The following is a 22,999-nucleotide window of genomic DNA, read 5'->3' as shown; positions in this document are numbered from 1 at the left end:
AACTCTTTAGCAACCCTTCAGTCAATTTCTCTAGTAGTTTTCTTTAAATTTCCTTAATGTTAATGTTTACAGCCGTAATTCTCTATTTCTTACCCCTAGACATCTTGTCAGTCCTCAATTTTACAACAATTTTTAAGATATATTTTAAATTTCTTCCAGTCCTCTTCCACTGTCTCTTTCCCCTGGTCGCGGATTCTGCCGGTCATCTCTGCCAATCCCATAAAGTCAATCACCTTTGTCTGCCATTCTTCCAGAGTAGGTAGTTCTTGCATCTTCCAATACTTTGCCAACAGGATCCTTGCTGCTGTGGTCGCATACATAAAAAAAGTCCTATCCTTCCTTGGCACCAACTGGCCGACCATGCCCAAGAGAAAAGCCTCCGGTTTCTTTATAAATGTCCACTTAAGGACTTTTTTAATTTCATTATAGATCATTTCCCAAAAGGCTTTGATCTTTGGGCAGGTCCACCAAAGGTGATAGAAAGTACCTTCAGACTCATTACATTTCCAACATTTATTATTGGGCAAATGGTAGATTTTTGCAAGCTTGACTGGGGTCATGTACCACCTATAGATCATTTTCATTATGTTCTCTTTTAAGGCACTACATGCCGTAAACTTAATACTGGTGGTCCATAACTGTTCCCAGTCAGCAAACATAATGTCATGACCGATATCCTGTGCCCATTTAATCATAGCTGATTTAACCGTTTCCTCCTGTGTATTCCATTTCAACAGCAAGTTATACATTCTAGATAGATTCTTAGTATTGGGTTCTAGCAGTTCTGTTTCTAACTTTGACCTCTCCTTCTGAAATCCTAATTTCCTGTCCTGCTTAAATGTCTCATTTATCTGATAGTAATGTAACCAATCTCGAACTTTAAACTTTAGCTTCTCATGACTCTGGAGTTTAAACTTTTCACCATCTTGTTCTAGGATTTCACAATATTTTGGCCAATTAGGTTCCATGTTTAATTTTTTCACCGCCTTGGCTTCCATTGGTGACAACCACCTAGGGGTTTTACTTTCCAACAAATCTTTGTATCGAATCCAAACATTATACAAAGCTTTCCTAATAATATGGTTTTTAAAGCCTTTATGCACCTTTACCTTGTCATACCATAGATATGCATGCCAACCAAAGTTATTATCATACCCTTCTAAGTCCAAAATGTCTGTGTCTTCAAGGAGTAGCCAGTGTTTCAACCAGCAAAAAGCCGCTGATTCATAATAGAGTCTTAAGTCCGGCAGGGCAAAACCCCCTCTATCTTTTGCGTCAGTTAAAATCTTAAATTTTATTCTGGGCTTTTTGCCCTGCCAGACAAATTTAGATATATCTTTCTGCCACCTCTTGAAGCAGTCCATCTTGTCTAGAATCTGTAAGGTCTGAAATAAGAATAACATTCTAGGCAATACGTTCATCTTGATAACAGCAATTCGGCCTAACAAGGAAAGTCTCAGCCTAGACCATATTTCTAGATCTTTCTTAACTTCTGTCCAACATTTTTCATAATTGTCTTTAAATAAGTTCACATTCTTAGATGTTAAATTCACCCCTAGGTATTTCACTTTTTTCATTATTTCCAAACCAGTTTCACTCTGAAATCTCTCTTTTTCTTCCATTGTTAAATTTTTTCCCAACACTTTCGTTTTCTGTTTATTCAGTTTAAATGCTGCTACTTGACCAAATATCTCAATTAGTTCTAATGCTCTTTTGGTACTAGTATCTGGCTGTTGCAGCGTTAACACTAAGTCATCTGCAAATGCCCTTAATTTATAATGCTTAGCTCCGACCTGTATTCCTTTAACCAACTGTTCCTTTCTAATCATGTTTAACAAAACCTCCAGGACAGATATAAAAAGCAAAGGGGATATTGGGCACCCCTGTCGTGTACCTTTTTCTATAGGTATTTCTTCCGTTACCACATTGTTCACTATTAGCTTTGCTTTTTGTTTAGAATATATTGCACCTATACCGTTTTCGAAACCTTGGCCTACCCCCATCCCTTGGAGATTCTTCATCATAAAACTCCAACAAATGTTGTCAAAGGCTTTCTCCGCATCCACAAAAATCAAAACCGCCTTTCGGTTAATGTCAACTTCTAATAACTCCAAAATGTCTATAATGTTCCTCACATTGTCTGACATATGTCTCCCTGGGAGAAAGCCAGCTTGATCTTTATGAATCTCCCCTATCAGCACTTTTTTTAGTCTTTTTGCCAAAATGTCTGCAAAAATTTTATAATCCACATTAAGTAAAGATATAGGGCGGTAGTTTTTAACCTGGTTCTTTTCAGTCTCTGTTTTCGGTATAAGTGAGATGAAAGCCTCTTTCCACGATTCAGGTGCCTTTTTCCCCTCCATAATTTCATTACAAACTTGCTTCAATGGTTGTATTAACCATTCCTTCAACGCTTTGTAATATCTAGCAGTCAAACCGTCTGGTCCTGGAGATTTTCCCAATCGCATGTTCTGAATGGCACCCTCTATTTCTTGGTCTGTTATTTTTTCATTCAAAATCGTTTTGCTTTGTTCTGAGATTTTTGGTAAACCATATTTTCTAATAAATTCTTCTATTTCTTGCTCATTGACTGGCCCTTGTGCATACAATTTCCTAAAAAAACTTTGAAAGCAATTACTTATCTCATTAGGTTTGTGGATAATCTTTCCGTCCATTTCTAGGCTTGTCACGGTGTTCAATTTCTGTCTCTTTTTCAATTGCCATGACAGAAGTTTCCCACATTTATCCGCTGATTCAAATGTCTTTTGTCTCATCTGCTTTATTTTCCATTCTATTTCTTGATTCATCAATTCCATATATTGCATCTGGTGATACTTTATTTCTCTCAAAATCTCCTGAGACTTTGGTCTGGACCTCAATTTCTTTTCTGCTTCTTTCATTTTTTCTAAGATTTTTTCTTTCCTCTCATTTTGTTTTTTCCTCTTTATAGAATTCTGTTGAATTAGAAAACCTCGCATCACGGCTTTGCTAGCGTCCCAAATTGTTCTTTTCTCCACATCTGTTCTCAAATTTACCTCAAAATAGTCTTTCACTGCTTTTTGGGCCTTCTTGTCAATCTCTTCATCTTTAAATAAGGTGTCATTCATTCTCCATCTAAAGGATCCAGTTGTTGTTAGTTTCATCTCCATCTTTACGGCGTTATGGTCGGAGCAGGTTTTTGGGCAGATTTCTACTTTTTTTATTCTTGGCGCCAGGCTACTAGTAACCCATATTTGGTCAATTCTTGTCCATGTCATTTTTGCTTCAGAGAAGAAGGTTCCCTCTCTCTCCAGAGGGTTCCTTGTTCTCCAGATGTCAATCAAATCCATAGTTTCAGTCATTTCAAAAAAAGTCTTTGGTAGTCTCCCTTCCTTAGAAATCACTTGTCTCTGTGCTTTGTCCATGTTTGTGGAGACAACTCCGTTCATATCTCCCATCATTAAGATTTTATAGTCCAGGAAGTCCATTAATGTCTCATGCAGCTTCTTAAAGAATTCGGCCTTCCCTTCATTTGGTGCATATACTCCTACTATCAAAACTTTTTCTCCTTGAATTTGAATTTCAACTGCCAGGTATCTTCCTTGTTCATCTTTAAATATCATTTTTGGAACCAGTTTTTCTTTTACGTAGATCACCACACCTCTTTTCTTGACTTTGTCTGATGATATAAATTCTTGTCCCAATCTCTTATTTGTCAAAAGTTTCCTGTGTATCCTGGCAATATGGGTTTCTTGTAAACATATTATATCTAACTGTTCTTTCTTTAAAATGTGAAAAACTTGATTTCTTTTTCTGGGAAGGTTTAGACCATTGCAATTCCAACTCAGAAGTTGCAGAGACATCTTGTTACTGGGTACCTTTTCCACCGACAGCTCCAAGCTTTCGTTCCTCCTCGGTTGGTATTGGGTTAAGTCCAAATGATAAGTTTGCGATATCAGTTGGTTCTCTCTCTCCTACCGTTCCTTTCCGCAGGTCTTCTAAATATCTCTCCAAAAACTGTTCTTTATCTTGAATTGTTTTTATTTTTATCTTCTTACCTTTGAAGTTAAAGGACAATCCTTGTGGGAACTCCCACCTAAATGGGATGGTATTTTCCTTCAGCAGGTCAACTAGATCTTTATAGAAGGTTCTCACCTCCAAAATGTATTTAGGGATGTCCTTGAAGATCTGTATTTGACAATTCTGGATCACCAGTGCCTTTTGATAGTGTAGATTCAATATTTTATCTCTTTCTTCCTTGGATCTCAACGTGATTAGGCAATCCCTTGGTTTCTTGCCCTGTCTCCTGCCCAACCGGAAGGCTGTAGTTATCACAAACTCCTCCTCTTTCTCCAATTCGTCTTGCCAAAATTCCTCAAAGTTCTCTGTAAGGAATTCCGCAAGGTTGTCCCCCTCACTTTCAGGAACCAATCTTAGTTTCAGATTTTTCCCTTTCCTTTCCAGTTCCATTAAGGCCAAAGTTGCATCATGCTCATTCACTTTTTTTGCAATTGGCACAAACTTTTCCCTTGTCTCCTCTGCAGTGCTTTTAGCACTTTCAGCGATTTTTCTTGTTTCTGAACTTTCTTGTATTAATCGATTTATAGAATCTGTGTTAGTTGTCACAGTTGCCGTGTTCAAGTCCAATCTCGCTGTCAGTTCTGTCAATTTTTTAGAATTTTCTGTAGACTGCTTTGTCAATGCTTCCAGCGATTGATTTATCTTAAGCAGTGCCTGTGTCATAGAATCCATTGATGCAGTTGTTACTTTTTCCTGTGCAGCTGGTACTCCTCCTGACATAGAGCCCCTTTTCTTTTGTGCTTGTGCTTGCTTTGTTTTTGATCTAGTTGATATCTCATCCACTGGGGTGCTCATATCCAAGGTCGTTCTCACAGGAAAGATTTACAAGTGGAAAATCCCACTGCTTCTTCCTCAATGGAACTGTTTCCCTTGAAACCCTCTAGAGGGAGCAAATTGTATCCAAATAGGAATAAGCCACAAAGAAACAAGAAAGCGTAGAGCGATGAAAAAGTTCAAAAGTCCAATTGTAAATCCTTACTTTGTTTCAGTTCAAAATTCAACAGTATAAATCCACTAAAGTCCCGTAATTTTGTTACAAATAAAGTCCCACTTTGTATCCAAGATCCGTCTGACAGATCGCTTTCTCGGTGCCTTATTCAGGCAGCCCGAATCAGAGGATTTGACAGTGAAAGATTTCCCGTCCAAATTATTTAATGCAGGTTAAACAATGTCCCAATTATCTTCCCCCCTTCTCCTGCCGGATGGGGGGAGGTCTACGTTCGATGTCAGGTATGCTGGATTAAAGAAAAGTTTCCCTTTTAAATACAGCTTGCTTTTTTGTTGCTTTGTTAGTCATGCAGTTCGGGAAGGCAGACTTCCTTAATTTATGCCTTTCCCGTTTTCAGCCGAATGTCAAAATTTTTAGTGTCCCGTTAATCTTATTCTCTTGTTCTTACTCACGGGTAATGTTGTCAATCTTTAGTTTCAGGAAGGAATCGGCGCTCTCCATTGATGGCGACGCGGCTTCACTCCACGGGCTGGGTAGCGATTCTCAGCACCGCGCTCACACCCGGTGCCGCTCCGGAGCCTTTAAAAAGGCTCTTTCACAGTACCGGGGGGCGCAAAGGTGCCCGCCGAATCTCCTTGCTCACAGGCTTCTGCGCCTGTGATTTTAGGGGTCCCCCGCTCGCCGTAGCGGGTCAGACCCGAACTCGTGGAGCAGTCCTGCTTCGGAGCTCGAAGCAAGGACCGCCATTAACGCTGGCGCCGACCGGAAGTCCCTGCATCTGCAAATATCTCAAGACCACCAGACTTCTGATTGTTAAATCTCAGTCTGTAATGCATAGTGCCTTTCAAATAGCGTGCTATGCGTTTCAGAGCTTTCCAATCCATAACAGTAGGATTGTTGACTTGTCTGCTTAGCAAATTACAGCTAACAGCAATGTCAGGTCTTGAACATCTGGCAATGAACTTCAGTTTGCCTAGTACACTTCTGTACAGTGTAGTGTCAGAAAATGCTCCTTCAGTGTCATCTACCTGATAACCTGTTGTCATCAGTGTGTCTACAGGGTTAGCATCCATCAGATTTAGTTTGCTTAACACATCAGCAATTTTCTGTGACTGGTGTACTAGAATATTACCATCTTGATCTCTCTCTATTTCCAGAGATAGGTAGTTGTTTACCTCACCAAGATTTTTCATGTCAAAGTGATCTTTCAGTTGAGCTAGGGCATTATTGTACATTGTGACATCCTTCCAAAAAAACAGAATATCATCAACATAAAACAAGCAATACAGTTTCTTTTGCCCCTCCTCTTTGACAAATACACATGGATCAGCTTTCCCTTGCGGAAAACCTCTTGACCCGTGCCCGTCTTGGCTGATTAGAGCGTGTCCAGACGAAGTGCAGGCCCCCCTGGGGGATATCATCAATTTGTCCCTTGGCACCGGGATATTCCCAGGGGAACTGAAGGAGGCAGTGGTGCGTCTGCTCTTAAAGAAAACATCATTAGATCCCTTAGATCTATCCAATTACCGCCCGGTTTCGAATCTTCCATTCCTGGGTAAGGTGATTGAGACAGCGGTTGCTGAACAGCTTGGTAGGTTTCTGGATGAAACATCGGCTCTGGATCCATTCCAGTCCGGCTTCCGCACTGGTCATGGGACCGAGACGGCTCTGGTCGCCCTAACAGATGATCTCCGCAGGCAGCTGGATCGAGGCGGGTCGGGGCTGCTGATTCTTCTAGACCTGTCAGCAGCCTTCGACATGGTCGATCACAAACTCCTGGACCACCGCCTTGCCGACGTGGGGATCCAGGGCACAGTCCTTCAATGGCTGCGGTCGTTTCTCTCTGGTCGGGGACAGAGGGTTGCGTTTGGGGGGGAATTGTCATCGCGCCACTCCTTGGTGTGTGGAGTGCCTCAGGGTGCGATTCTCTCCCCGATGCTTTTTAACATCTTTATGCGCCCCCTTGCCCAGATTATCCAGAGTTTTGGGCTGGGTTGCCATCAGTATGCCGATGACACCCAACTCTATCTGTTGATGGACGGCCATCCTGACTCGGCCCCAGACACACTGACCAGATGTCTGGAAGCTGTGGCTGGATGGTTACGTGGGAGCCGGCTGAAGTTAAATCCTTCGAAGACAGAGGTCCTCTGGCTGGGACGGAGTGATATGGGATTGAGAGGGCAACTCCCATCTCTTGCGGGGGTGCAATTAGTGCCAGCATCGTCCGTTAAGAGTTTGGGTGTAATCTTCGATACCTCCCTCTCTATGGAGGCGCAGATTACAGCTATAACAAAGGCTGCATTTTTTCATCTCCGCCAAGCTAAGCAACTGGTTCCTTATCTCTCTCGCCCTGACCTAGCCACTGTGATCCACGCGACGGTCACCTCCAGACTGGATTATTGTAACTCGCTCTACGTGGGGCTGCCCTTGAGACTGACCCAGAAACTCCAGCGGGTGCAGAATGCCGCGGCGAGACTCCTTATGGGGTCTTCGCTGCGAGATCATATTCATCCGGTACTAAATTAAATGGGCACAAGATGTTGGACATAACATTATGTTTGCTGACTGGGAACAGTTATGGACCACAGGTATGAAGTTTACGGCATGCAATGCCCTAAGAGAGAATATTATGAAAATGATTTACAGGTGGTACATGACCCCAGTCAAGCTTGCAAAAAATTATCATCTGCCTGATAATAAATGCTGGAAATGTAAAGAAAATGAAGGTACATTCTTTCACCTTTGGTGGACGTGCCCAAGGATTAAGGCTTTCTGGGAAATGATTTATAATGAAATGAAAATGAAAAAGGCATTTAAATATACCTTCCTGAAGAAACCAGAGGCCTTTCTCCTGGGCATGGTCGGCCAATTGGTGCCAAAGAAGGATAGAACTTTTTTTATGTATGCCACAACAGCAGCAAGAATACTTATTGCAAAGTACTGGAAGACACAAGATCTACCCACTCTGGAAGAATGGCAGATGAAGATGATTGACTATATGGGATTGGCAGAAATGACTGGCAGAATCCGAGACCAGGGAGAAGAGTCGGCGGAAGAAGACTGGAAGAAATTTAAAGACTATTTACAGAAATATTGTAAAATTAATGAATGTTAGAATGATGTTGGATAGAAATTAAGTGGTTGAATTTAATCCTTGGTCTTTTTCCTTGCCAAATAAATTTAGAAAGTAGTCTCTGCCAATCTTTAAATAGTGAAATTCCCCTAATTATCGGTAAATTTTGGAATAAAAAGAGTAATTTTGGTAATAGATTCATTTTGATCGCAGCCATTCTCCCCAACCAAGAGAGGTGTATTCTGTTCCAAGTATCCAAGTCCTTTGTTATTTCTTTCCATGTGTTCTTGTAGTTATTTTCAATCAGATTTATGTTCTTCATGGTTAACCAGATTCCGAGATATTTTACTTTTTTGGCAATTTTAATCCCTGTTTGAGTTTCGAGATCATTTTTTGTCTTTTCTTCCAGATTTTTGGTCATTATTTTGGTTTTTGCTCTGTTCAATTTAAAACCGGATAGTTTTCCAAATTCCTCTAGTAGTTCCAATACTTTACCAACACTCTTTTTTAGGTCTTCCAGCGACAACATAAGATCATCAGCATATGATTTCAATTTGTGTTCTTTCACTCCTATTTTTATACCCCGAATATCTTGAGTTTTCCTTATCTTATTTGTAATTATCTCTAGCACCATAATGAACAGTAACGGGGACAGAGGGCACCCCTGTCGGGTACCTTTCGCTATCTTAAACGGATCTGTCAAATTGTTATTTATGATTAGTCTAGCACTTTGTTGTGTATAAATCGCTTTAATTCCTTCCAGGAATGTGTCCTCTATCCCCGACCTTTCCAAACATTTTATCATGAAAACCCAAGACACATTATCAAATGCCTTTTCGGCGTCAACGAACATTAAAACTGCTGGAATTTCATTATGGCATTCTAGATATTCAATGATGTCTATTGTATGTCTTATGTTGTCTTTAATTTGTCTATTGGGTAGAAAACCGGTCTGGTCAGTATGGATTAGATTACTCAGACACTTTTTAAGTCGGTGTGCCATTATATCGGCAAAGATCTTATAATCATTATTCAATAATGAGATCGGTCTGTAGTTTTTGATGTTAAGTTTGTCTGAATCTGGTTTCGGAATCAACGTGATGTATGCTTCTTTCCAATATATTGGTGTTTTTCCTCCTCTTAATATCTCATTCATTACATCACATAATACCGGTGTTATATATTCTTCTAGGGTCTTGTAATACTTAGCAGATAACCCATCTGGGCCTGGGGCTTTCCCCAGTTTCATCCTCTTAATTGCCTCTCTAATTTCCTCTACTTTTATAGGTTTATTTAAATCGTTTCTTTCCTCTTCCGATATGTTATTTGGGCTGTTTTCTTCTAAATATTTTTCTATACCTGTTAAGTCTTCTTCCTCTATTTTATATAACTTTTCATAGAATTTAAGGAAGTTCTTTTTTATTTCATTGGGGTCCTCTAGCACTTGTTCTTCCACTTTTATTTTGTTGATAAGACTGAGTTTTCTCCTTTTTCTCAGTTACCACGCCAGGAACTTTCCAGTTTTGTTTGCAGATTCAAAAAACTTTTGTTTCATTAACTTGATTCCCCATTCCACTTCTTGATTTATTAATATTGAGTATTGTGTTTGGAGCATCTTATATTCTTGTTTATAACCATTGTTGTTCGAATTTTTTATCATGTTTTTCTCACATATTCTCATTTTATTAATTACTTCTTCTTTTTTCTGTTCTTTGGCCTTTTTTCTTTGAATATTTTGCTGTATCAGGAGGCCTCTTAACACTGCCTTGCTAGCGTCCCACACTACATCTATGTCTGTCCCCTTATTCATATTTAGGTCAAAATAGTCTTTTATAGTAGTTTTTGCTTTTTCAATCACTTCTTCTGTTTCAAATAAGTAGTCATTCATTCTCCATCTGTATAGCCCCTGGGTGTTCCACTTTAGTTGTAGTGTTATTGGGTTATGGTCCGACAGAGTTCTGGGTTGGATCTCGCAATTCACCACTCTTGTTGTTAATTCTCTTGAGATCCAAATCTGATCCAACCTACTCCAGCTCTGGTGTGGTTCAGAGATTTGGGTGAATTGTTTTGTCGTAGGGTTTTTGTATCTCCATATATCTATTAGATCTAAATTTTCCTCAAGGTCATTGAAGGATTTCGGTAATTTCCCTTGGTTTAACTTCTTTTTTCTTACACTTCTATCTAGTTCTTGTGTCGGTACTCCATTTAAATCTCCAAGTAAGACCAATTTGTTATTATCTAAGTCTAATAAGAATTGCTCCAATTTTTAAAAAAACTCCAGTCTATTTGAGTTTGGGGCATAAACTGTTACCACATTTATTTTTTCTCCCTGGTATTTAATTTGTACTCCTAGGATTCTTCCTTCCTCATCCTTACATATTTGCTAGGGTTCTAATTTTTCTTTCACATAAATTACTACCCCTCTTTTCTTTTTTGAGTCTGAGTTGATAAATTCTGTTCCCAGCTTCTTATTTATTAAAATATGCTTGTGTTTTTTGGCAACATGAGTTTCTTGGCAACAAATGACATCAATATTTTTTTTCTTTATAATTTTTTCAAATTTATTCCTCTTGGACTTATCATTAAAGCCATTCACATTCCACGATATAAACTTAATGGTCATTTCAAGTTATGACTAAGTACACTTTATCCTACTTTCTGATTTAAAGTCTGGTGCTTCCCTTTCTGTTGAACTCTCTGTCTTCTCCCTCCTCCTCTTCCTCCGATCTAAAATCCTCCGTTTCCTCCTCTGACTCCCCCCCCCTCCTCGACTCCACCCCCTCCACTGCCCCCTGCGACCAAGTCGCCTCCTCGCTGTCCTACTTCTTCTTTACCCAGGTCTTTTTCGTATCTTCTCACGAACTTTTCTGCTTCATGAATATCTGTCAGCTTGAATTTTTTATTTTTATGAGAGAAGGAAACCCCCTCTGGGAATTCCCATTTGTACTGTATTGTGTTCCTCTTCAAAACACTTGTTAACTGTCTGTATCCTTCCTTTTTGCGAAGGATCCTAATTGGAATTTCTTTAAAGATGGTGATTGGACGGTCTCCGATCATCAACTTTCTTTTAAAACTATTTCTTAATATTATATTTTTCATTTCAATGGAGTTGAATATTACTAAACAGTCTCCGGGGATTCTTTTGGTCTTAAATTGTTGTGGTTTTCCTCTTATTCTCTATTGTATATGCTATTTGTTCTTCTTTCATCTCCAACCATTTTGCAAGTTCATAGCTAAATTGTCCAATAATTGGTCTTGTGTTTTATTTAATTTTTTTACTTCTTCCTTCAGCTTTTCTGTTTCCTTCTTTTGGTCCCTCAAATCTTTTTGTATTTTTTTATTGGAGTCTTCAATTATTTTTGTTTGTTTTTTAAAAATATTTATTAAGAGTTTTTAATTACAATACAAATAAATAAAACACAATAATATATATCATAACACATTTTCTTGTCATCTTTGGACTTCCTCACGTCTCCCGTTTCTGCGTTCCCAGTTATAAAAAATTTAATCCAGCAATTTATCACCTTGTTTACATTCTTACTAACTAATTTTCCAATATTACATCACACATTTTAAATGAATTTGTTTTATATCTTGAAAAAAATTGGTTTAGCCTAATCATTGTCTAATTAAGTTTAACTTAACCTCATAATTCACCTCATCTGTTTTAATGGTGCCGAATTGTTTATAATCTAGCATCCTGCTTAACATTCATACAATTTACAATATTTTTGTAGATAAATCTTATATTTCTTCCAGTCTTCTTCTACCGTCTCCTCTCCCAGGTCTCAGATTCTGCCAGTCATTTCAGCCAGTTCCATATAGTCTATCAGTTGCATCTGCCATTCTTCCAGCGTGGGTAAATCTTGGGTTTTCCAATACTTAGCAACGAGTATCCTTGCTGCTGTTGTTGCGTACATAAAAAATGTTCGGTCCTTCTTTAACACCTTCTGGCCGACAATACCCAGAAGGAAGGCCTCTGGTTTCTTGGTGAAGGTATACTTAAATACCTTTTTCAGCTCGTTATATATCATTTCCCAGAAAGCCTTCACTCTGGGGCAGGTCCACCAGAGGTGAAATAATGTTCCTTCATTTTCTTTACATTTCCAACATTTGTTATCAGACAAATGGTATATTTTTGCAAGTTTAACTGGGGTCATGTACCATCTATATATCATTTTCATAACATTTTCTTTCAGAGCATTACATGCCCTGGGATATTTGCATGCCCTGGGATATTTGCATTCCCTCTTCTTATGGCCTAGACGTCCACACGAGTAGCATTTCACTGCCTTCAAAGCTTTGGCGCCATCTGGTGGTTCCACTGCATTCTGGGATGACGTCTGTGAAGACTCCCCCTTACCCATGCAGCTAGCACTCCGGCGGTCAGCTTCTTTTTTATATATATAAATAATTTTTATTAATTTACAGCAAAAACAAAAACACATAATAATTTCACATCCAATTTTTCACAAAGTGTTTCTTTTCTGGACTTCCTTCAGCTTTTCTGTAAATCATTTGTAGTCATTATTAATTTACGCATTTCTTAGGTTTGTATTGTCATTATTTGAACCTTTCTTTTTCTATTCACTTTTAACAATACTTCTCACATTTCACAGTGCTTCTTTAAATCCCTCTAGCGTTATTTGTCCCTCACTTATACTTTCCAGATATTCCACAAATTTTCCCCAGTCCTCGGTGAACTTTTGGTCTCTTAAGTATCTAATCTTCCCAGTCAATTTATCCAACTCAGCATAGTCTAACAGCTTCCTTCTCCATTCTTCCATTGTCGGTATTTCCTGTTGTTTCCATTTCTGAGCCAGTAACACTCTTGCAGCTGTCACTGCATATTGAAAAAAATTACTGTCCTTTCTCTTTATCTCATTTCCTAAAATTCCTAACAGAAAGACCTCTGGCTTCTTTATAAATGTATATTTTAGTATCTTCTTCAATTCATTATATATCATTTCCCAGAAGTCTTTCACTTTCTTACATTCCTACCACATATGGTAAAAAGAGCCTTCTCATTTCCAACACTTATTACATGTCTTATACATTTTCGCTAATTTTACTGGTGTTATGTACCATCTGTAAAACATTTCCATAACATTTTCTTTTAATGTCATGCATTCTGTGAATTTTAAATTCTCCTTCCATAATCTTTCCCAGTCTTCAAATTGTATGTTGTGGTTCGAGGACCCGACCCCCGCAATGTGGAAAGAATACACACGGACACGTGATATAAGGTTAATGGGCAAGGAAAGGCCACAACTTTATTGATTACAGCAGTGAAAAGGTATTGGCTTAGGCATTGGATTTGAACAAGTGGGTTTATTCACCAGTAGGTGGAGCCAGTTGATGCCGATCCAACTATAGGCTCACCCCTAATGTCACCGAGGGTCGTGCCATGGCCTCCCGCCAAGCAGGCATCGGACAGAATACACGACCGCCAGATTCCTTTAATGGAATACCCCTAAAAATTGAAGGCATAGGCGATGGCCACACCTAGCTCTTCGACACAGCACAACACATTATTCCAATGCCTAACCTACCCACCAATACCACAAAAAGTTGTGACAATTGCTACGAGGTAGGCGAAAAAACCAAAAAGGCCTAATGCCAAATGGAAAAACTCCTACCAGGCCCCCTAAACAACCAGGGCGACCAACCTAAGGTCCATAGCAAGGCCAGTGACCTAAGCCCTAACTAAAAGGGAGTGGAGGGTGGGTGACTCGTGGTGAGAGGACGAAGAATGAGGCCGGGCGAAGGCTGCCGCCACAGCAAAAGGCTGCTGAACACGCCCCCCTCAGGCACCTGGTTGGATGCCTGCTGAGGGGCGTGGGCGCCAGCCAGGTGAGGCGATGGCAGGGGGCTAACTAGGGGCGGAGCTCGGGCTCCCGCCCACAACCACTCCCCTCTCTTGCAGGGAGGAGAGTCTTTATAACCAAAGTCTCTGGCCCAATGTACAGTGTGGTGTAGTGGTTAAGAGCGGTAGTCTTGTAATCTGGGGAACCGGGTTCGAGTCTCGGCTCCTCCACATGCAGCTGCTGGGTGACCTTGGGCCAGTCACACTTCTTTGAAGTCTCTCAGCCCCACTCACCTCACAGAGTGTTTGTTGTGGGGGAGGAAGGGAAAGGAGAATGTTAGCCGCTTTGAGACTCCTTAAAGGGAGTGAAAGGCGGGATATCAAATCCAAACCTTCTTCTTCTTCTTCTTAACTGCCTCATCCTTCAAATTCCATTCTAGCAACAACTTATACATTTTGGATAAAATTTTGAAGTCATTATTTATTATTTCTTTATTTGCCCTTTCAACTCATTGACTGTTTCATCAATTTTTTTATCCATTTTCCCAATCTTATTATCAACCTGTTCTAATCTTATTATCAACCTGTTCTTAAAATTTCTGCTTTGAAATCTGCTTCTTGCTTGGACCCTTTCATTTCTGTTGGTGTCCCCCCATCCAACCCTTTCTTTGGTGGATTAGACATTTTAATCTAACTGACCCAATAAACAAAAACCAAGAAACCTTTTATGTCCACCAATCTCCTATAACAAAATTGACACCTCTTCACAATACCATATACCCCTCCAATATTATTAACTATCTGTCAAATAAAACAATCTTTTATATACCTCAATATTTATCAATTCACTCTTTAACTTTTACATTTACCCAATTTCCTAATTTGTAACTTTTAATTTGATTAACAGTCGTTGAGTTGTATAAACCACCGAGTGTCAATTCAGAGTCGTCTTCTTGCCACCAATCAGGCTATTCCTCTTTTTGGATTATTTTGTTCCGTGAACTCCTGCCTTTGAGCTCAGGTTCCAAATTTTTGTTCTTCTGCAATAATCCAGCAGGAGATAAACTTAATTTAACTTAGATCCCTCTTCTTTCAAGGCCGGGAAACGAAGATGATAAAAATAAAAATAAAATCTGTCTCATAGATGAAGAAGGCAAGGTAGGAACCCTTATTTACATCCAATTTTATATCCAATTTTATATCCAATTTTCACCATAAGATTCGGGAAAAATATGAGTGGCGTAGAAAAACAATCCCACAGATGGAAGAAAACACAGCAATTATAGATCCTTAATATCAAATTTATGTCCAATATCCCTCAATGAAGAAATGGGAAAAAAAGATGTACACTCCCCAATTTTATATCCAATTATATCCAATTTTCAATATTATATCCAATTATATCCAATTTTCAGTGTCCGTCAATGAAGTAGTAGCAAAAAAACAAGTTATATCATCTCCTTCCAACCACTAGAGGTCCTATATCTGTGTTGGTGTGGCGTAGTTATAAAAGTTATAAAAGTTGTAAAGGTGCCCTAATTAGTTAGGGTCTTTTACCTACTTTGAAGGATTAAAAAAAAAGAAGAAAATAAATTAGAACAACCTATAAATCCAAAGCCAAAATGTACTTGTTTATTAATACGTCCTCTGGCTGTTAACTCTGCTTAAAAGTTCTCAATGGAGTCGAAGGCTTCCCTTTCGTTTCACTGTCCTTTGTTCTTTAAAAGTGAAAGTAGAGAAGCACTTCCTTCATCTATTTATCTCCTCCGTTACACCAAAGACTTCAATTTTAAACAAAAAGTTGCTCTTCTGTTTCCCCTTTTACTCTGGTAATGTCTTTGATATAACGTATCTTCGTAAAAAGTTACTTTTTAGAAGAGTTAATGGGGGAGAAGAAACAATAGCCGCTAGGGCAACTCACTTTCCTTTTTTCCGCTCTGCGTGCAGTGCTGCGTCTAAGCTGATTTCGGCTGTCAGGTGAACTCCGCAAAATTCCTTCTTTCTCTCCGGGACTTCCTTGTTGTTTTCAGACTTCAGATTTACAATTAATTTGGAGCCGGATTTCTTTAATTTGAGAGCGAAGCACTTCCTCTGCAAGCTCGGGGCTTCGCTATTCAGAGGCAGATAATGGCTTCCCTCGACCCGCTGATCTGCTCCGCCGTTCTCTTTGCTTTTTTTGAAGCTACCTGACGGTGGGGCGAACCGCTACTGGTACCACCGGGAACCTGACCTTCTGGACACCCACCAGAGGTATTTTAGGGGGCTAGTGCGCCCTGTAGCACCCCTATTCCTCCGAAATAGCCCGGGATTTTCCTTGCGGTAAAATCCCCGCTTGCGACGAGATCGTGCTCACCGGAAGTCCCCTCCGGCGGTCAGCTTCATTCTGAATCACAGCAGTAACATGCTCTACCGTGATCTGAGCAGTTGGCAAAACAGCAATCTGAGTGGCAACGGGTTCCCAACTTGAACCCAAAGAATGTAGTATCATGAAGGAATACACAGCCTCTGGAAAGGTGAGACCTCTCTGTTGCAGCTCATGTCTCAGATTCTGCATCTCCATCAGATGAGCACGCACATCTGCACCTTCAGCAAGTGCCATATCATGCAGCTTGGCATAGTAGAACAAAGAAGCACCAGCCTCTGTTCTTAAATGAGAATCTCTTAAAGTGTCCCAAATCTCTCTGGCTGAGGCCTTATCACGCAAGAGACAAAGCTCTTCTGGGGATACCAGCAATGTAAGTGTTCCCCTTGATTTGGAATCCTTAGCTGCCCATTCATTCGTCATTGGAGCTGCGATGTGTGTGTCTGTAATGACATTGTACAGACCCTCTTTTCGCAGAAGTGCCTCTGCGTATAATAGGAATAACATAATTATGATGCCAATTTTCCTTATTGTAATTGTTATATTATATAATTAAATAATAAGTATGAATATAATAACGATGCCAATTTTTCTTATTGTAATTCTGATTACTTTTCTTATTGTAATATTATAATATATAATTAAATAGTAATTATAACTATGCCAATATTTTTTATTGTCAGCATGATTATTTTTCTTATTGTAATTGTAGTTCTTATAATATATACAGTGGTACCTAGGGTTACATACGCTTCAGTTTACATACGCTTCAGGTTACAGACTCCGCTAACCCAGAAATATTACCTCGGGCTAAGAACTTTGCTTCAGGATGAGAACAGAAATCGCGTGGCGGCAGCAGGAGGCCCCATCAGCTAAAGTGGTGCTTCAGGTTAAGAACAGTTTCAGGTTAAGAACGGACCTCCGGAACGAATTAAGTACTTAACCCGAGGTACCACTGTATTTATGTTATAATTATTGGGCAACATAAAGCAGCAAATAAATTATCTCTACTCTCACGGCCACTTTGCTTTGCTCAGGCCAGAAGGAAGCAGTGCAAAAATTCTGTCTCTCAAACTCCAGATCGTCAAAGCATTGGGCCTCCCCTCCCCTTCGCCACCGCTCCCCTGGCACTGCTCCTGGCACCCGCATCTGGCCGCGTATGCTATGTCGTCCACCGCAATAGTGCCCGTATCAGACCAATCACCAGTGCCCACTTCCAGCACCACCTGCGATACATGGGTTCAAACCAGTGGCTCCTCCTGCCAGGAAGGAATTTGAGCCTGCCACCTGCTGAACACCTCACCCCGAGAGGCGTTCCAAAGTGGCAGGGAGTCCCAAAGCTTCCCGGCGCCGTGGCAAGAAGTCCCAAAGGGGTAATTGGGATTCTCTTTTTTGAATCGGAAAGCTCGACATCTTTATAGGGTGTCCAGTGGCAGGCAGTCCCAAAGGTGGACAAACACCATCACATTTAAAGGAGTTTAATAGGACTAATATAAGGAAGTTTAATTATCATAGGAACTCCAGTGGCAGGCAGTCCCAAAGGCGCCAAACTTTCTGAGATGACTTACCTGGAACTTGCCACTGCTATCAACGAGAAGCCTCTCCTCCTGCCAGGCCCAACCTTGGTGGCCAGCTGCCTGCCACACCACGCACTCCCCCTGCGGGCTGGACAGGAGCACCCGGAGCTCGGCATCGGCTGCTGGGGAGGAAAAGGAAGGAGGAGTCAGGTGGGCAGTGGGTTTGGGTGCCGGAGGCTCTGCTATAATTCCCTTCCCGCAGCAGGGAGTTCCACAAGCCCAAGCAAAACCCGACTCACCGCTTTCACCCCAGAAAGCCATGCAGAAGCAGAAGCAGCCGGTGCCTTTGAGGGTCTCGCTGGCGAGGCGGGCGGCGTGGTGCCCAGCGCCCACCTGGACGGAGACATAGCGCCCTAGAGAGAAAAGAAAGTAATAATCAGGCGAGAAGCCCAGTTATTCGCACCTGGACCCGGCTCAGAGCAAACTGTTATTGCAACGATTTGTTCTGATCCCCTCGGCCCACTTTGCAGGGTTGTAAGTTGCAAGCCTCCCGACCCGGACGCTTGGGGGTGCCGCGTTCGAGACTCACCGTCGGCGCCTGCCCCAGCCCAATCCCAGCTCTGCCAATCGCCATGGGGCTTCCTCCAGCTGCAGGTGCCGGATTCAAAATTGCACAAGCCTGAGCACAGAGAAGCCAGAGCAGTTGATTCTGTGGCCCTATTTTGCACCTGGAACCCTTTGGTCATGCAGCGCTACAACTCCCAAGACTTACCTGGGCCGAGGCAGCTCCCCGGTGTCACCTCGAGTTCGTCAAGCAGCACATATGACGGCACAGCCCCTCCATCGCCTTCTGCTGCAAACGCCACCTACACCAGAGAGAGGGGCGTCCGCATGCTGCCACAAACTCGTACCCGGCACCATTCCCCCAACCTGACGCTCCCTTTTGGCACTCACCTGCCACTCGCCGCCAACCGCCACCGTGAAATTTGTGTAGCGCCAGCTTCTGTGCCGCCTTGAACCCGCTGCCAGTGCCTTGGCCTGCCTCCCGCCCTCTTCCTCCACAGAGACACGCAGAGAGCCTGGCGGGAGAGCGCCTTGATGGAATCATCAAGCTTTCTGGCAGGACGAGACCCCGGCGAGTCATCCATCCCACCCCGAGCTTTTACCTGCGTCTCCGGCGCTCAGGTAGTACCAGAATCCGACACAGTGGGTGCCTCCCAGTGGTAGGTACATCCCTGTCTGCAGCGGCTCTGCTTGCCCTGCTGCCAGGGCTCTGGTGTCGGCGACCCTGTTGTGCCCTGGGGAGGGAAGAGACAAGTTCCGATTGGGATGTTGGTTTCTGCTCTCTTTCACTGTGCAGCGAAGTGCTTGTCACGAGACAGGTGTTTACATTCCACAGTCAGTTGCTGTTGGGTTTTCCCACGGGAAAGGGAGACTGGATGTGACGTACACTGGTTTCCTGTTTTTCACTGTTCTTCGCAGTTTAGTTGTTTTCTCTCCGTGCTTTAGAGGAGAGAGGATGTTTTCTCTGCTCCGGCAGAGGCAAGATGTTTTTCTGTAACCTACCAGCTTTGAAGTGTAAATAAAGCAATATAGAGTATGTGCAGGTACTCCTCATCATTCCGCTGTGCACGGGACACTGCAATATCAAAATAAATGGTTATGGGCCCAGAAAAACGCCCAGAAGTCGAATCGGAGTGCCGGCAAAAGGATCGGAATGCAGAGGGACGGATCGGACGGTATCTGCTCTGCGCGTCCAGATGATTGATGAGGTATGTGCTACTGCTCCGGGCAGCCTGCCAGCTTCTAATTAATGGCTTTATGGCTGGACTCTGAACTTTTATGGCCATTTTGCCGGGCACAGGCAAAGGCTCAAAGGAACAAGCTCCTATGCTGGGGAAATCGAAAGTAACTTTTAAAAGTGCTTTTGGAATAAAGCAGCTGCAGAAAACAGTGACGCAGCTTGATTTAAGGCAGCAGAGAGAAAGCACTTTTGAACTTGCCTTTGGAATGAGGTTTGAAGCAGCTGCAGTTAAGCAGAGTGGCACAGGCTCACAGGCAGAGGCTGTTTTGAACTTGCTTTTGGAATGAAGCAGCTGTACACAGACGCAGCTTGTATAAAGCAGCCTGATTTAAAGCAGCAGAGATGACGCAGAAGGCTAATGCCAGAGTCATGATGGCTAGCTGCAGAAGGCTGGCTGAGGCAAGTGGGGAATTTGATGCCAATCAGCCAAATGCTCAGCTCACAGTAGCCTGTGATACTGCCGTGATTCAGAATGAAGCAGACCGCCAGGGTGATAGCTGCATGGGCAAGGGGGAGACTTCACAGACGTCATCCCATAGTGCAGTGGAACCACCAGATGGCGCCAAAGCTTTGAAGGCAGTGAAATGCTACTCATGTGGACGTCTAGGCCATATGAAGAGGGAATGCAAATATCCCAGGGCCAAGACAGAGCAGCGCAGCGAAAGCTCATCGCGTGGAAAAGGCCGAGGCAAAGGCAAAGGTCCGGTGTCCAGGACAACGCAGCACAAGGCAATGGTCTCACGCTTCACTCCAAAGGTTGCAGAGGTCCAGAAGACGTCTAGATCTTTCTTCGTTGTTGGCTGCAACGCATCACATGTGCAACGATAAGCGACTGTTCGTGTCTTTTACACCGCAGGAAGGTGCGATTCACCAGGTGGATGACCACACAATCCCCAGTAAAGGCTACGGAACTGTTGTTCTTCACAGTTTGGACTTATCGATACAGGATGTGCTTTATGTACCGGATGCCAAGCATAATCTGCTCAGCGTTGGACAGCTGAATGAGCGGAAAATTGACGTTTCCTTTAAGAACAAAAGGTGCATCATCACAAAGAAAAATGATTATGTATTGCATGCTGAATATGTTGATCGTTTGTATGTTTTGTATTTTGATGATGTTGTGCAGGATGAAACGTGTTGCATTGCAGGTACTAACAAAAGTTTGCATGCAGGATGTATTCATGATTTTCACCGAAAATTTGGTCATTTGAATTTTGAGGCAGTATCTAAAATGCCTGCCTTGGTTGAAGGTATGACTATTAAACCCTGCAGGTACCACATGAAGTGCAAGGCATGCGCAGCAAACAAGGTGAAAATGGCTACGAAAGGTAAGGTGTCTAGTAGGCAAGCTACAGAACCATACCAGGTTATTCATGCTGATTTGGTAGGACCACTAGCGCCCTCTTTGGGTGGAAACAGGTACTTCATGGTTCTCATTGATGCATTTTCCAGGTATATTTATGTGTACAATCTCAAGCAGAAATCAGAGGCTTTTCCTAGGTTCAAGGAATTCTGTGCTTGGTTGGAAAATGTGCATAGTAAGAAGATAAAAATTCTTTTCACTGATCGCGGGGAAGAATTCACTTCTCAGCAGTTTGAAGCTTTTCTGACTGAGAAAGGAATTCAACATGATTTGTCTAGTCCTCGCTCGCCATGGCAGAATGGACTTTGCGAGAGGGCAAATCAAACATTGCTTCAAGGGTTAAAAACCTTGCTGCATGATGCAAATCTTCCAGAGAGTTATTGGGCCGAATCTCTCTCGTGTTTTGTTTACAGTTATAATCGCAGGTTATCTTCAGCGATTGGTTGTACCCTCTATGAGAAGATGTTTGGCAAGAAGCAATACATCAAACACATGAAAATTTTTGGTTCTGACATGTGGGTTCACTCACCACAAAGCTCCAAGTTAGACAAGCGTGGATTGCATGGTATCTTTCTAGGTTATCAGAAAGGTTCTTACAGAATAATGATGACTGACTCTAAGACAATTAAGCTCACAAGAAGTGTTGAGTACAATGCTAAGTGGGGGGAGAATGTGGGAATTTTCCAATGTTATCCTGATGACAGTGATGAGACTGAGGATAGTCAAAAGCAACCGCAACAACCCACACCCACTGATGAAGGTTCTGATTCTGAGTCTGAAACTGAATCGGGTGATTCAGAGGATTTCAAGAGTGCGAAAGCCTCTATGTGACCCTCTGAGAGCTCTGATCAAGAATTGGAGGAACCATTGTTCACAATAGGTCACTTTTCTCCTAAGAAGGAAGAGGAGAGTGTTGAAGACTTAAGGCTAATTCGCAGGTCACAGAGAGCAACAAAAGGCAGACCTCCAAAGAGATTTGCTGATGAGTTTGCTAAGATAGCAGTAACAGCTGTTAAAAGCTCCAAGAAGGTATTTGAACCTTCAAGTTTCCAAGAAATCCAGGATTTGGATTCAAAGGAAGCTGAGCCATGGTTAAATGCCATGAAGGCTGAGCTTGATTCCTTAGAAAGGAACAAAACATGGGACCTAGTTCCAGTAGTTCCAGGAATGTAACTGCTTGGAAGCAAATGGGTCTTCAAAGCGAAGACTGATCAAAATGGCAAGATAGTCAGACACAAAGCCAGATTGGTAGCCAGAGGTTTTGCACAAATACCAGGTGAAGACTATCACGAGACCTACTCACCCACCGTGAGGTATGAGAGCATTAGGCTTATGCTCAAGCTAGCTGCAGAGGAGAATCTACACATTAGTCACCATGATGTGAATACAGCTTTTCTGTACGGATCTCTAGATGAATCACTTTATATGCTTCCACCTGATGGCGTACAGGTAAAACAGGGATATGTTTGTGCTCTGAAGAAGTCCCTTTATGGTCTCAAACAAAGTGCACGGTGTTGGCACACAAAACTCACTGAAGTATTGTTTTCTCTAGGTTTTAAGCAAGGGAAAGCTGATCCATGTGTATTTGTCAAAGAGGAGGGGCAAAAGAAACTGTATTGTTTGTTTTATGTTGATCTTTTATTCTTTTGGAAGGATGTCACAATGTACAATAATGCCCTAGCTCAACTGAAAGAGCACTTTGACATGAAAGATCTTGGTGAGGTAAACAACTACCTATCTCTGGAAATAGAGAGAGATCAAGATGGTAACATTCTAGTACACCAGTCACGGAAAATTGCTGATGTATTAAGCAAACTAAACCTGATGGATGCTAACCCTGTAGACACACCGATGACAACAGGTTATCAGGTAGATGACACTGAAGAAGCATTTTCTGATACTACACTGTACAGAAGTGTGCTAGGCAAGCTAAACTTCATTGCCAGATGTTCAAGACCAGACATTGCTGTTAGCTGTAATTTGCTAAGCAGACAAGTCAACAATCCTACTGTTAAGGATTGGAAAGCTCTGAAACGCATAGCGCGGTATTTGAAATGCACTATGCA

The 22,999-nt window shown here is 41.9% G+C and overlaps 1 protein-coding gene across 1 annotated transcript in view; it reads right to left on the bottom strand.

Moving 5' to 3' along the window:
- LOC310836033 (apical endosomal glycoprotein-like) overlaps positions 1-22,999 on the bottom strand; it is a gene marked incomplete at both ends in the record, with an annotated part of 30,002 nt that overhangs the window by 5,181 nt on the left and 1,822 nt on the right. Inside the window, 5 exons of the mRNA XM_083720972.1 lie at positions 17,818-17,948; positions 18,066-18,179; positions 18,539-18,632; positions 18,721-18,845; positions 18,933-19,064. Coding sequence (XP_083577098.1) covers positions 17,818-17,948; positions 18,066-18,179; positions 18,539-18,632; positions 18,721-18,845; positions 18,933-19,064 — 596 coding nt within the window. The remainder of the gene's footprint in view (positions 1-17,817; positions 17,949-18,065; positions 18,180-18,538; positions 18,633-18,720; positions 18,846-18,932; positions 19,065-22,999) is intronic.

This window comes from Podarcis gaigeae (genome assembly GCF_964106915.1).
Source record: "Podarcis gaigeae genome assembly, chromosome: W".
Lineage (NCBI taxonomy): Eukaryota > Metazoa > Chordata > Lepidosauria > Squamata > Lacertidae > Podarcis > Podarcis gaigeae.
The sequence above is the reverse complement of the archived record's forward strand: the minus strand, read 5'-3'. Positions and strand labels throughout refer to the sequence as shown.